The sequence below is a fragment of the Artemia sp. Qi Xiang Cuo genome, unplaced genomic scaffold (assembly GCF_049724085.1).
Source record: "Artemia sp. Qi Xiang Cuo unplaced genomic scaffold, ASM4972408v1 HiC_scaffold_22, whole genome shotgun sequence".
NCBI lineage: Eukaryota > Metazoa > Arthropoda > Branchiopoda > Anostraca > Artemiidae > Artemia > Artemia sp. Qi Xiang Cuo.
In genome coordinates, this window is record NW_028297431.1 from 4,289,319 (window position 1) to 4,304,064 (window position 14,746).

The 14,746-nt window shown below is 35.8% G+C and overlaps 1 protein-coding gene across 1 annotated transcript in view; it reads right to left on the reverse strand.

Moving 5' to 3' along the window:
- Positions 1-1,257: 1,257 nt before the first annotated feature.
- The window catches only part of LOC148939076 (neprilysin-4-like), a 14,907-nt gene continuing 1,418 nt past the window's right edge, over positions 1,258-14,746 (reverse strand). The window contains exons 2-5 of the mRNA XM_089107366.1: positions 11,276-11,455; positions 9,290-9,504; positions 4,423-4,645; positions 1,258-1,320 (exon numbers count right to left, since the gene is read on the reverse strand). Of these exons, the coding sequence (XP_088963492.1) occupies positions 1,258-1,320; positions 4,423-4,645; positions 9,290-9,504; positions 11,276-11,455 (681 nt within the window). The remainder of the gene's footprint in view (positions 1,321-4,422; positions 4,646-9,289; positions 9,505-11,275; positions 11,456-14,746) is intronic.

Genomic DNA, 14,746 nt, shown 5'->3' on the forward strand with positions numbered 1-14,746 from the left:
GAAAGCATAAAGTTGTGCTTTCACGATGCACGAAAGCCACCATTAGGTACCGCAGGAGCCCAAAAGACCTGTGGCTATTTGACAAAACATGGGAACTCAGAGAGACAAGGAAAAAGTAAAAGCATCACTTATCCAAAGACAAACCCCCGACGACCAAAAGATCCTCAGAAACGATGAATACAGAGCCGCGGATAAAGAGGTAAAGAAGAGTGCCAGAAAATACCAGAGAAATCTGCTGGAGCAAAAAGCAGCGCAGGCAGAAGGGGCGACGGAGAGAGGTAATTCAAGAGCCGTCTATAAGATCACTAATGAGATTATTGGAAAGAAATCCTCTATTTAACATGGACCAGTAACAGACCCCTCGGGCATCCTGATAACACAGCAGTCTGAAGTAAACGAAGTTTGGGCCAGTCACTTCGAGAAGCTGTTGAATAGACCTCCACCAGAGGATCCCACAGAGATCCCAGCAACAATACTGTTTTCTTAGATATCAGCACGGATCCGCCATCATCCACTGAAATTATAGCAGCAGCAAAGAAGCTGAAAAACGGGAAGTCGCCTGGCGAAGACAGGATATCCGTGGAAATGATCAAAGCGACTGTTATGATCTGCCTCAAGTTCTGGACAGCGTTGTTTGCAGTAATCTGGACAACCGCCAAAATACTTTCGGATTGGAAACGCAACACCCTTGTGAGGGTCTTTAAGAAAGGTGATGCGTCCTTCCCCGGCAACTGGCGAGGAATCTGCATGCTTTCCATACCTAGCAAATTGCTGACGCACATTTTACTGCAGAGAATCACCTCGTAGCTCGACAGACACCTTTGCGACGAGCTACATGGATTCAGACCGAACCGTTCATGTGCAGACTTGATATTTACCCTACGGCTACTGACGAAAGAAAGCAGAGAATGGCGCTCCAAAATATATATGATATTCATCAATTTTGAGAAGGCATTTGACTCAGTATACCGCCAAAGTCTGTGGAAGATCCTACTGCATTACGGAATCCCGGGAAAGATAGTTTCACTGATTGTTGCGTTTTATGAAGATAGCGAGTGATGTGTAAAGACACCAGATGGCAAAACTCGTTTCTTCCGCATTCTGTCAGGAGTTAAGCAAGGTTGCGTCTTGTCACCACTACTTATCACAATCATTATTGATTACATACTGCGAAGTACAAGCACAGACGGAATCCAGCTGAATCCAGAAACAGACCTCAGTGATGTAGATTTCAATGACGACATCGCCGTCCCAGAATCATGCAAGCAAAGACTCCAAGAGCTCCTTGACAAAGTGAGGTAGAGAGATGGCTATGTCGGCCTGAAAATAAATAATGAGAAAACAAAATGCATGGCTACCACAGATTGAAATCTGAGCATCACTTGCGGAGACCAACACATAGAGCAAGTCGTCTATTTCAAATATTTGGGAGGCATAAAAGAAAGTACCGGATCGACCACAAAAGAAGTGCTCACAAGAATTGGCCAAGCCAATGGGGTCTTCAATAGATTACGGAAAGTATGGCGGTCCCAAAGCTTCTCTGTACGGCTAAAGTTACGACTCTTCAATAGCAATGTTATGCCAGTGCTGCCTTACGCAGCCGAAACCTGGCACCTGAACCAGAAACAAGAGAGAAGAATACTTGCTTTCGAAAACACATGTCTCAGAAGAATTCTCAACATCAGTTGTCAGCATAGAATAACAAACCAATCCATCCGCGACAAGACGGACCAGCCTCTTGTGGCATATGTCATAAGAGTTTACCGATGGATATGTCTTGACCATGTACCAGGGATGGACAATTTCCAACAACCCAATGCAGCGCTCTATTGGCAGCCATCGGGTCCACACCACAGTGTCAGACCCAGAAGCACCCTGTGTTGAACGTACTAGACAGATCTCCATAACCTGCACGCATCAGTCCAACCTCAGTGGGAGGACATACTGGCAGCAGCAAACCGGCGGGAAGATTGGCGGCTCCTTCTTGATGCCCTGGGTGCCTCTGGAGGCACAGGCGGATCTAAGGGGTCTAAGGTAAGGTTACTATTGAGCCGCGTCGCTCATTACTTACAGTTCGTTGCCAAGAATTGTTTGAAAAGATGCACGATATCTTAGGAACAGGTAAGGATATTAGCTTTAAGCTTTTAGGGGCTCTACTATTGCAACTGCTGCTGTGACTCCAACCACGACTATATTGGACTGCTACTGCGACTACTTACGACTGCCATTGCGAATGCTTGCTTGCGACTGTGACTGTAACCACTTGTTACTACAACTACTTTTGCTTGCAACTACTTTCAGATTACATTGAAGGGGATATTAAACAAAATCAAAATACACTGAATGCATACCGGTTGTCAAAAGGGCGTATCAGTAATATCTGAAAGACGGCTGAGGGTATGAAGCTGAAATTTTCAGGGTAAGCTCGAAAGTGATTGGAGGAGAGCCAGCCGCTTCTTTAAAGCTCTATTTAGATGCCCCTTTTCAACACTGACTGATTACAAAAAAAAAAAAACTTTCAGAGCATGCTCAGGGGGATGCTCGAAAATGATCGGAGGGCAGCCAGCCTCTTCTTCACTTGCCTTATTTAGATGCCCTCTCCACAAACACAGATTTATTTTGAAAACATTTTTTTTTCAAAATCGTCAAAAGGCTTAATAATTATCCCTCCGGAGATACCAGTCCCCCAACAGCCCCCGTGGTAAGGGCTGTATATTATGCAATACGATCATTGTTTATATTCATGATTTATCATTGGGAAAGGGAAGATGTTTGATCCTGTCTGTTTCCAAAAAAATTAGGGGTATTAAGATGAATTTCCAGGCGATGTTGAGGGGGATGCTGAACTAAATCAAAAGACACTAATTAGAACTAATATAATAGAATCGAATATTTTAGTTCTTAAGCCGAACACGTGAATACCTGGAGAAATATTCATTATATCAACCAATAACAGAAGCGCAGGTAACCTTCTGTGGAGAAGTAGACTTTTGGCTACTTCTATCTCCCCTTCCCTAACCATGATAGTTCGAAAGCCTATTATGTCATCTGCACTTTACTGAAAACAAAACATATGTAAACATTTTTGTTTTAAAACTCATAACATGAAAAAAAAGTCATAGTGAACTAAAATCTTGAGATGCTAGATTTTCAGGAATTGATGTAATTATACATTAAATTTTCAGTTTATTTTCATTAGTTCTTTCCAGCTATCGTGATGATTATAGTGATTTTCTTAATCTGTCATCGATGTTTTGAATAGCAAAAATACCTTATCCAAAATACATATAGTTTCAACAAAATGCAAATGATGCAATAGGGTTTAAAACTGTTAGGGGCGGAGTAGGGGGAAGGGAGAAATATCCAAAGTTTTGTTTTTTGTGTTTTCTGTTCGTTTTAAGTTTGACTAGAATGTTCAATTTAATCTTTACTCGTTTCAAGATTTATTTATTCATCTATATAAGTATCTGTTATCTTTACGTTTGACATAATCATTTATTTTAATTTCTGTATGTTTTTGGGTTTCATTAATTCGTTAATGGTAATTTTTGGTCGTTCAGAGTTTGAATTATTATAGGACTTTATATCTGTTGAAGTTTAATATATTTCTTTACTTTTCTTTGGAAAACATCTTTTTCGGAATTTTTATTTTTACTTAATTCTTACAAGGAGATATCATAGTATATAACAATTTAAAAAAATCCATAGATAACTAAAATCGTATTCAGTGAGTGTTCCGTCTTCAGTAAGCTACTTACTACTGGAGTCAGACAGCAAAAAAAGAGAAAAAAGGACGAAAAGTAATATACAGTATTTCGAAAGCATTTTTTATTTTAATAATTCAAGGTAATTGCCTTAAATATCGATTGATGCTGAGCGAAAGAGAGAGAGAGAGAGAGAGAGAGAGAGAGAGAGAGAGAGAGAGAGAGAGAGAGAGAGAGAGAGAGAGAGAGAGAGAGAGAGAGAGAGAGAGAGAGCGTGTGAAAGAGAGAGGGAGAGAGAGATAGAGAGAGATACAAGGAAAGAGAGTGAATGAGAGGAGACATATAAACAAAAATATCTAGAGTTTTAAATAAAATTTTTCATTTGTTTAAAAAATGAGGAAGAAAACATGAGAATCTAATAAAAAGCTTAACAATGACGCTATAATAATTAATCACATCATTTTTGCTTGATTCTGGGAAGTAGTTTTTCACGAAAAGAGCTCCCAGGGTCTTCAGAGCAACGTCCCTTCCCCCATGAAAACTTGCTTCACGGAAAGATCGTCCCACATAACCATCGCCCCAGCAATCTTGAATACTGAGACATATAAACAAAAATATCTAGATTTTTAAATAAAATTTTTTATTTGTTTGAAAAATGACGAAGAAAACATGAGAATCTAATAAAAAGCTTAACAATGACGCTATAATAATTACTCACATCATTTTTGCTTGATTCGTGGAAGTAGTTTTTCACGAAAAGAGCTCCCAGGGCCATACCCATGTTAGCATCTACAAAAGCGACGCAACTTTTCCACCTCGGAGGAGACGTACGTCTACCATATAAAACTTGGTACAAATTTTGCCGCAGATTTCCAAATCGATTGTCAAGGTTTGAGATGCGATACCAGACAAAACGCCAAAGCATGTAATTAGCAACGGTTCTGAAAACAGAATTAAATTTAAAATTAAATTAATAAGCTTAGATAAATTAATTTATTAGTAAATAATTATCAAAATAATATTGAAATTAATGTACAATTAATAAAGTAAGGTAAAATTATAGTTGAAGTAAATAAAATTTACCTTTCTATTTTGTAAGGCTTTATTTTCCATAATAAACATCTTTTTTAAACATTGTGCTTGTTCCAGTTTTTGTAAGCTTTTCAAGTAATAAAATAGGAAACGTTAGATTAAATTATATCGACACAGACTAGGTTCTAAACTTTCAATTCTTGTTACTGGCAACACATTTCATTAAAAAGACAAAAGCAAAGAGGTTTTCTGTTTTTCTTACTGTCTCAAAATTTGACATAGCAGCAACACATAAATGCATAAATCTGTGAAAATGTTATGTTATTCAGCATCCTTTTCTGTCATACGCTTAAGGAATAATATTATTGCTTTAAAAAGAAATCAGTAAAAAAAATCTTTGGAATTAAAGCGCACTTTATAACACGGAAGCACAAGATAAAATTTCTCCTTTTTTCATGATTGACAGCAAAAGTTTGTATATGCTTTTTGGGTTTTCAAGAGTAATTTTTCGCCATTTTTGTCGCTAGTATTTATATTAATAAGAAAAAGAAAATAGAACGTCAAAGAGACTAAGTTCTACTTTGTAGCTGAAGCTATCAACCTTTCTTTCGGCGCTGACATTTCTAACAAACTAATTATATTTCCCTGTTAACAAGGCAGTCATGTTGCGCTAGGCTTTGCAATCCTCCTGGATGGTATGCGGAGGGTCCTTATCACATATAGGACTTATTGATAATGAAATGCGTATACAATAATACATTATAGTAATCCCTCCAAATGCCCTTTAGCCTGTGAAGTAGGGGGAATATATATGATTATTCACTTACTTTTAGAGCGGAAAAAATGTAGACTACAAAAATTTAAAGTAAAGGATTAGAGAAATTTCACAGTTTCAATAAATTATTTACATCAAGTAGGTTAATTAGACTCCAATCAATCTCTCGCAAAAAAGAAAAGAAAAATTCTAAGAAGCTAAAAATTTCTAAACATTTTTTGTAATTAGCGAAAAGAGTGGCACCTTCAAGCTGATTCAGGCAATTCCATCATTTTTCACACAATGTGACTCACTTGAAGTTTGACCTTACAGGAGGATTAAAAGGAATTGGAATATGATTTTTTGTATTATGAGGATGATAATTGTTTTGATCAGAAGTAAAAGATGACGCAACAATAAGTTGCTGAGCAAGGTCACCATGAAGCCGAGAAAAAGTAAAACAAGCACATGAAAGAATATATAGTGATTGGAGATCAAGTAAATGGTTCAATCATGGACAATTAGTTTCGTGAATAAGGTTTTTAGTTCTATTGTAGACCCTAGAAATCGGGAAGGGTGTGCGAAAGCACAGGATGGCTGACCCCCAGCCCCCCATTGCACTTCCTTGCTGAAGGGCCACGAAACAGAGATCAGCGCCGCCGGTTTGGACCTTAAGGGTCTAGTGCCGCCATACTTACTTACTTACTTACTACTTACTTAGAAAGCGGGAAAAGAGAATAAAAAATTGACATCCATACTATTGGACAGTAAGAAACACATTATTCGATCAAGCAGGGGGAAAAAACTTTCTAACTTGATCAAGGAATAATTATATTTTCACTTTAATCAAATCAGTGTGACGTTTGAAAGACAGGTTTTCATCACCAAGATCACCCAAAAATTGAACATACTGATCTTTATATCAGCTAGTTTAAGATGTTAAGATGTGAGATGAAATAGATGTGAATTCAAGATGTGTATTTCAAATAACCGAAGAAAAAGCCGAGAACCACACGTGAAAGTAAAAAAAAACTTGATTTAGAAAAATTTAGGGTAAGCTAATTAGCATCAAACTATAGCATTACTCTCTCATACAAATTTGTTAGATTTGACCGAAGCCCTGATTCATTTCACCCTGAAGTGCAGTGTTCTGTCACCAGCGAAAGGAACGAAGGTGTCAAACTAAGGTGAACTATATTTACCATTATGGGCATGGAAAGGCTAAGGATTACAAAGTCTGCAGAAATTTATAGGTTTCCGTTTTTTCTTTCTTACATAAAAGAGATAATTTACGTAAATGAAAAGTAGCACAGGCCGAAAAACTGGTCACTGGAGGACGCCATACTTAACTTCTGAGGATGATCGGAAAAGTTTATCAACAGAAATTTATATACAATTCAAATAAGACTTAAACCAAGAAAATGGACTTTGCTTTATTCCAAATTAGATAGTTTTGGCAAAAGAATTTCATGGGTTAAGGAAGTAAATACCTTACGAATGTCTACGAATATAGCAGCAGGAATTAATCCTGAATCTAAGATAGAATTTACACATATATAAATTTTTACTTCCAGTAATTTACTGGAGACATGTTCTGTTGAGTACTTCATTCTAAGTGGTTATTTCTTTGAGTCAAATTACGTGTTCCAAAGAGGTGGAAAATTTTGCTTTCAGACTATGAATGCTTGATCGCCACCTGTGCTTCTTTTACGAGACAATTGAAGGAAAAACTATCTGTGATAACTTAAAACGTGTTAAGGGATATCTTTAATTAATACCGTAATGGGATGTCTTTCAACACTTTGCTCAGACCGTAGCTCAGGCTTTTTGTTCTTGTTAATAGCCCTCACAAACGAGTCATGTCATTTGCATTGCATTTGATGACTTTTTATTTGCTTGGGTGGCAGCTCAGGCTTTCTGATCTTGTGAATACCCTCACAAACGAGACACGTCATTTGCTTTGCATTTGATGACTTTTTATTTGCTCGGGTGGCAGCTCAGGCTTTCTGCATCGTGAATGGTCATTTGTGTGATCCGGTAATAACTTAGGTCTATGGACATCGTGAATAGTCCTTGCAAATGAGCCATGCCGTATCCGTGACGTTTTACAAAAAGGGTCAAAGTCCACTTTTTTCCGAAAATGAGTTAAGCATGAGGTACAAAAGAGATCGACGAGCTTGTCTTTAATTTTGCCCGAGTTGTAAGTTATTCCAAAAGGGTTTAAAAAAGAGCGTAAGTCCCTTATCTTCTAAGCAGCGAACAATTCAGCAATTCGGACATTTTCCAGTGAATTCCGATCAAAAAGTAAATTAGGAATCAGTCTTTAAGATTTCAAGTTTCTTAAATTCTGATTTATGAGAAAGATTTTTTCATTGTGCGTTTTTGCTTTCATTTTCCTCTCCTTTAAAATTAGGAACAGTGGACAAGTCCCTTTCTGCAAAACGCCACGGATATATAGCAAATTAATTAAATTATTTTAATTGGAACTCCACGAATTTTTCTTTAAGCTCTGTATATGGAAGAACTGATTGGACCATGTTTCTTGCAGTGTAAAATGCAACATATGTCAAAAAATCATGAAGTTTGGTCCATTATTTTTGGAATGTATCTAACATATATCCTCTTATGTTATTGCTCTATACTATACTAACATTTCTGTCCAACAAATATCTGCCAGAATGTTTTCTGAGTATTTTTCTGAGATATCTGAGTATTGATGTCTTACGCAGCAATTATGCTGATTGCTATAGGCTACTTAACACAAGTAGGTCGGTGTCGATGATTCAGGATAATTACAATGCATTAAATGTTTTGTATTGGCTCAGGATTGGCTCAGTTTTCAACGCTACTAAATGTGAAAGAGTTGTTTTTCGTCATAAAGCTGAGGTTATGACCATGATTAGCGTGTTCCTAGGTGATACTGCGATCAGCTCAGAGCCATCCCTTACCGACCAAGCTATGTCGATAACTTTTGATTTGAAATTTACTCGCAAATGTCTGGTTGGGTGTTTTTATGAAATTCGATCTGAATCTGTTTTCCCGCTTGTTTCGTCACTTTCTTCGTGTTGGTCTCTCTCTTCATCGAAACAGATGTATTCAGTCTGCTGGGTTTACCTCAAATATAAACAACAAACAACAAGTAGAACAATAGGATTTTTTTTCCAGACAGTGGAATTTAAAAATTTAAATGAATATTTCGACCCCATGTCAAAGGGCCGTTCCTCAGTATAACACAAATGGAAATATAAAAGAGAAACTTACATTAAAGTACGACCATTAAACCTAATTTTTTTTAAAAAGTACAACCTGGACTCTGGTAGTGTCCTGGTTGAACTTCGTTGAAGTAAGAATGCTAGGGCTTTTACAATTTTTTCTTTAGGTTTAATGGTTGTATTTTAATGTAAGTTTCTCTTTTATATTTCCATATGTGTCAAGCTGAGGACGGCCCTTGGACATAGGGTCGAAATATTCATTTAAACATTGGAATTCCACTGTCTAACGGAAAAAATTCCCTATTGTTCTACTTGTTATTTGTTGTTTATGATGGACAGGCACTCTGGTCTTCGTCCCTAGTTACCTCAAATATGTAGAATAGGATTCAAGCACTCCGCTAAGGAAGAGAAAGTAAAAAACCTAGAAAAATAAAATAGTGGATCTGTCTCATGCAGAATATAATTCGAATCATCCTATTCAATTCTCACTCAATTGGGAAGGGAAAAGGCAGAGAAAAAGAATGTATAGAAAAAAACCATAGAGGAAGAAATATATAAGAAAAAATAGGAAGAAAAAAAGTTTTTACCTCTTTGGACTTCTCTCCAGAAGCCTTTCAAGTCCAATTAAGTAATCGTAAGCATGTAAAACGATTGTTATGTTCTCGTAGGAAACATTCTGACTTAGAATATTATCAAAGTAAAATCTAAAATTTAACCCTGGAAATTCTTCAATCAATGTGTCTAAACTCATTTTTTCATAGAGACCAGATATGTTTCTTCTCTCTTCTAAAGGCTTAATGATCTGAAACATTGAAAATAAATTATTGGAGGAAGATGTTAAAGAATGATGAAAAGGACTAGGAGTAAAATATAGCATATCTGGGACACTGTTATAAGCACAGTTTATATAATTATAATTATATATATAGTATATTATATAAACTGTGGTTATAAGTCAGTAATAAAGAGCTACATCTAAAGGTATGGCCCGTTTTCCTTGGGATTACAGTTCTACCTAATTGGTCCGTCTAATTGGCCCACCTTGTTTAAGTCTAATCGTTATATTTTATTTCATTTAAAATATCTCATTGAATTCTACTACTTTATGGAGCAAAAGGCAATTTGACCCCTTATTAAGAACTTGTAAGGTTTATACGGTTTTAAAGTTGACTTATGGAATTCTGTTACAATGGGTGATCCCACCTATAAAATAAATCCTTGAATTAATTTTGTTTTATCTAGATTATTTACATATTTCAATTTTTCTTTCAATTTTTATTTCTAGAGGCGTTTTTACAGTGAATTAAGTAAAACCAAATATTCTTTGAGGGTAAGGGGCGGGGATTCAATAGGTATTTTTGAAAAGGATAACACACCTACTTTTCGTACATTCCAGAAAAAGTCATTGAATTTGAGTATCCCAAATTGAACTAGGTCACGTTTTAACGTTTCTTAAAGCTAGTTTACACGGGAAAAATCAAAAGCACGAATTTTAGCCTTTAACGTATTTAACACGTAATTTTCTTTGTCATTGCCGCAATTAACACGTAAAAAAAAAAAAAAATCAGAGTGTGTCGGTTGTCGTTATAAGACTTTCCCTCAGTCGAAAATATGGTTGTTGTCAAAATTTAACGTGCAGAGATTAACCTTGAGACTGAAAAAGTCAATTTGAACTTGAAAAGATAAAAAAGTCAATTCCGTTTTGAAAAATTAATTATTTATGTAGTAAAAATAAGAGAAAAAGTATTTTAAGTTGTAAACTTGCTGTGTTAAGTTAATTACAACAAAACAGAAAGAAGAAAAAAGATAGATGTCTCTTGGTGATGCCTCTCTATCGAATTTTCACATATTTTTTTAGCCCTTCACATGTAAAACGGCGCAAGAAACTACGAATGGAGGTATTCTATACTAATTTTTGCTACATTAAAAAAAAAAAAAACAAAGTCTGGACACAACAACAGTTGCATGATTGCTCACTCGCGAAGGTTTTTACCCAATTATTCCGCAACAAACTTTTTGTACTAACTAAAAAGTTGATAGGTCGCCAATGATAAAATTACTTTGCGTAAAAATGAAGAGGGAAGATGGAATGGAATACCGGAATTAGAAACTATTTAACAAAACGAATTAATTCAGAAGGAATGCTTAGGTATTAAAAACATTGTTATACAAGTCTCTGACTCTTCTAACTCCTCCCTCCCATAATAAAGTTTGGGCTTATATTCGCTACATGGTATGATAAATTCAGGGATTTGGTCACAGCACTAGGGTTAGAATCCCCAAAAGTGATTTGATAAAGTCGTTAATAAACCTTAGGGATTTGAAGATATTTATTTTTATCGTATCACTATGGAAGAGTCGGATACAGAATTTATGTTTGGGGGGCACCAACGAAACTTATGGTTCTCCATTGGTACTTTTTGCCTCTCTATCTTTGAAATTAGTGCAACTTCGGATGTTTCGGGGTGGAAGGGCATACGCTCCTGTGTCTTCCTGAATAGGTGCCTGCACTATTAAATGGAGACCCCCAAGGAACATCAGATTAATACGTTGATTGTAATTCATATACTTACGTTTGCCAGTTGCCTTTCAAATTGTATGATGTCATTAGTATCTTTTTCAATAGTTTGTTCTTCACCACCCATTAAAGTACCAACTTCATTGATAGCTAGCTTGTACGCATTTAGCGCAGATTTATGCATATCGGTGAGAAAGTAGTCTCGACTAGGTAGCCCCAAAGTTGGCTGATCTAACTAAAACGAATAAAATAAATAAACGAATAAAATAACGAATGAAATAAATAAAATAAAATTTAATTTAATTTTATTTTTACAATAAAATAAAAACGAATAAAATAAACAAAAAAAGGCGAATAGATCAATATTTCAATTCTTGTACCAGGCATGACTTATGGTAAAAACAACTGTTCAGTTTAAAAGAATATAAGATTAATTATTAAAATACCTTTTTTAAGGCCAGCTTTCTGGATAAGCTGAAAATTCTTGAAACAACACTTTAAAACTAAGTTGTAGTTGTGTTATAATTGTTTTTATCTGCCTCAAACTAAACATATAGTATTTAATTTATTCACATGCATCTTGAGCCTCCATAAGATTTCCCAGGGAATGGGGGGTTAGGCTCGTCTGACTTATTGTCTACAGCAAAGAATTTTTTTTTCCTCAAATAGTATAAACCAGCTACGCTCTTGCTATCAGTAAGAATCCCTGGTGTGGTCAGTTTCTTAGTTTGGGACGCGGGTCAGTGGTGTGACCCTGTAAGCTTAGCCAGAGTCAACCCAGCTCTAAATGGGTACCTGGAGAAATCTGGGGAAGGTAAAACAGGAAGGGTTTGCGAAAGCATAGGTTGGCTGGCCCCTAGCCCCCCATTGCACTTCCTGGCTGAAGGGCCACGAAACGGAGATCAGCACCGCCGGTTTGGACCTTAAGGGTCTAGTGCCGCATCCTTTACCTTTTTTTTACCTTTATCAGTAAGAATAAAAATACTATAGAATATTATATAATAAAAGTATTTTTGATAAGAATATTAATACAATAATAAATATAATAAAAATGTTTGTTATAAATATTTATAACAAAAAAATTATAAAAATAAAAATATAATTTAAAGAAATGTTAGCTACTACTTTTAATTGAAACGAAAGTGGCCTAGAGGCACTCGTACAGGAGGCAAGTTTTTTCGCTCAAGCCTCAAGAGCAACCCTCAAGTTTTTTGAAGGGTTTAAACCTCAAAAATGTTCTTCAAGATTTTTTTTTTATATTCTCGTAATTTGTTTGCATAATATGCCCGTTTTTAGAAGTTTTGACAAACTGGCCTCACTTCTGAAATAAGTGCTAGTGAAAGTGCCTAATTCATAACATCATTACTCTCCCAAAATTACTGAAATCCTCTTTAGTAAATGTATTTGCGTAAGGCCCTGACTCAAATATTAACATTAACTTATGACAGCTAAAACCAGTGGCGGATCAGGGGGAAGGCGAGGGGGGCGCGCTACCCCTTCTAACGTATTCTAAAGTAGTGTAATTTACTTAATTAGCGCAAGTTTGTGTTAAATAAACTTGCTCCTAACGCAAGTTGATCGGATCAACCTATTTTGCCCCCTCCCCCCTAAAAAAAATCCTGGATCCACCCCTGGCCAAAACCTGTACCGAATGGTACAAGTGCGGCGGTACAGCGGTAGTATTACTCTTCCCCTATCCTAGAAGGGAGTTATAAATATATCTTTAATCTAAGGGAAGCTCCACGATGTGGAATTTTTTTTCAGTGTTTAAGCAGTAAATTCAGGTTCCCTGTTCATCATTTGCCCTTTACCGAAGACAAACTATATTTTAGGCATTTTCTCTTTTATACCGTCGAAAAATCAAATATTGTTGAGACTTTCAGGGATCGATATGATTACATATTAAGCCTTCTTTACTTCTATCAGTTCTTTCCACTAATCTTTATTTTTAAGGTGACTTTCTTTTCTTTCGTTTTGTAAATATTTTTACTTTTCAAGGTTTCGTTTGATTCTCACAAAAGGACACTGGGGTCTTCAATTTACTTTGAGTCACCCCTCTCCTGACATTTCGAAACAGTTGATTCGATACGATCGCTCCCGAGAAAAAGCAAAAAAAATAACCAAAGAATAGAAATCCACCTTTGACCACCCTTTTCGAGAAAAATATGAGATTTTGTATTTTGTTAGATGGGAGCTTAAAAAAAAAACAATTCCCAGGATTGTTAAACATATTGAATTTTATGATACAATAAAAACTTTTATTGTACGATGGTTCCACTCGGATGTTGTAATAGGCCAGTCTCCCAGTAATGATAAAAGACTCATCAACGGTGCATCTCCCCGCTCTTCTATAGCGCCTAAAAAAGAAAAAAAATGTGAGCTCATTTCAACGCTTTTCTATTTAATTATATTTGTTTACAATTCGTTAAGTCCAAAACCAAGAAATATATCTCACACTCTCCTTTCTAAAATAATGCGTGACAGAAAGTGCGAAAAACGTTTCGGTGAATCGTCATTGACTGGTTGCATTTACAGAGGTATACTTAGTTCTCAGGTGTTAGGGGACACAGGCAACGAGTTGGAAACTGTCCTAATTCAAAGACTGCCATACACGATTTTATGAGAAAAATTAAGGGGGAGTATTAGGGAGCTCTTCCCCCCAGAGGTTTCTCTTGTTATGTAAATATGTCCTCAAAAAACCGTATTGCTGCAGAAGAACAATAGCTCGGATAATAACCCTAATTTGGTTTCTTAATTTTTTATATTTTTCTTCATATTCTTTAGTTAGTTTCTTTAGTTTAGTTTCTTAATTATTTTTATATTTTTCTTCGTATTCTTCGAATTGTCGATCGTCACTTTAATGTTTTAGCGTAAAATCGCTTACTTAAATGTTAACCTTATAAGTTCTGATAGATCTTCCTTGAAAAATAGATGGTACATTTTCAAAAAGTGACAAAAAACATATTGGGTATCAAATACCAATTTTTTTTACTTGATTTATCTAGTTTATCTTAAAGTGTATTTCAGTATATCTTCCATAAAAATACAAGAAAACACTAAAAGATTAACAATATCAATTCCGCCAGACGATTGGTGTATTTATCAAAACCAGGTATTGGTCTGGTTAGTCAATTCTCTTTACTTTTTACTGGAAATTAATCGATATGCTAATTGTACGTATTTCATTTAAAACAGAGAAATTTTCTATCTTTCCTATCGTAAGACAACCTTTGACTACTACTCTGTTCTTGCACCTGTAACTACAAAAGTAATAAAAGTAGTATGGAATCAAAGAGTCAACAAGTTAAAAGAGGACTTTCCCTCGATTAAGGTGAAGTTTTGTTTTTTAAAATAGGTTTAAATAAAACTAATATAAAGTTATTAATTGAAATGAGGGCTGATAGCTTTTCACTGTGCCAAAAAAGTAAGCTTATCGGGAGGGAAAGATCAAAGGCTGGTCCTTAGTTTTGTCCTATGTGTGGAGGTTTAGATGAGAGCGCGTATCACTTGATGTGTGAACGTGAAG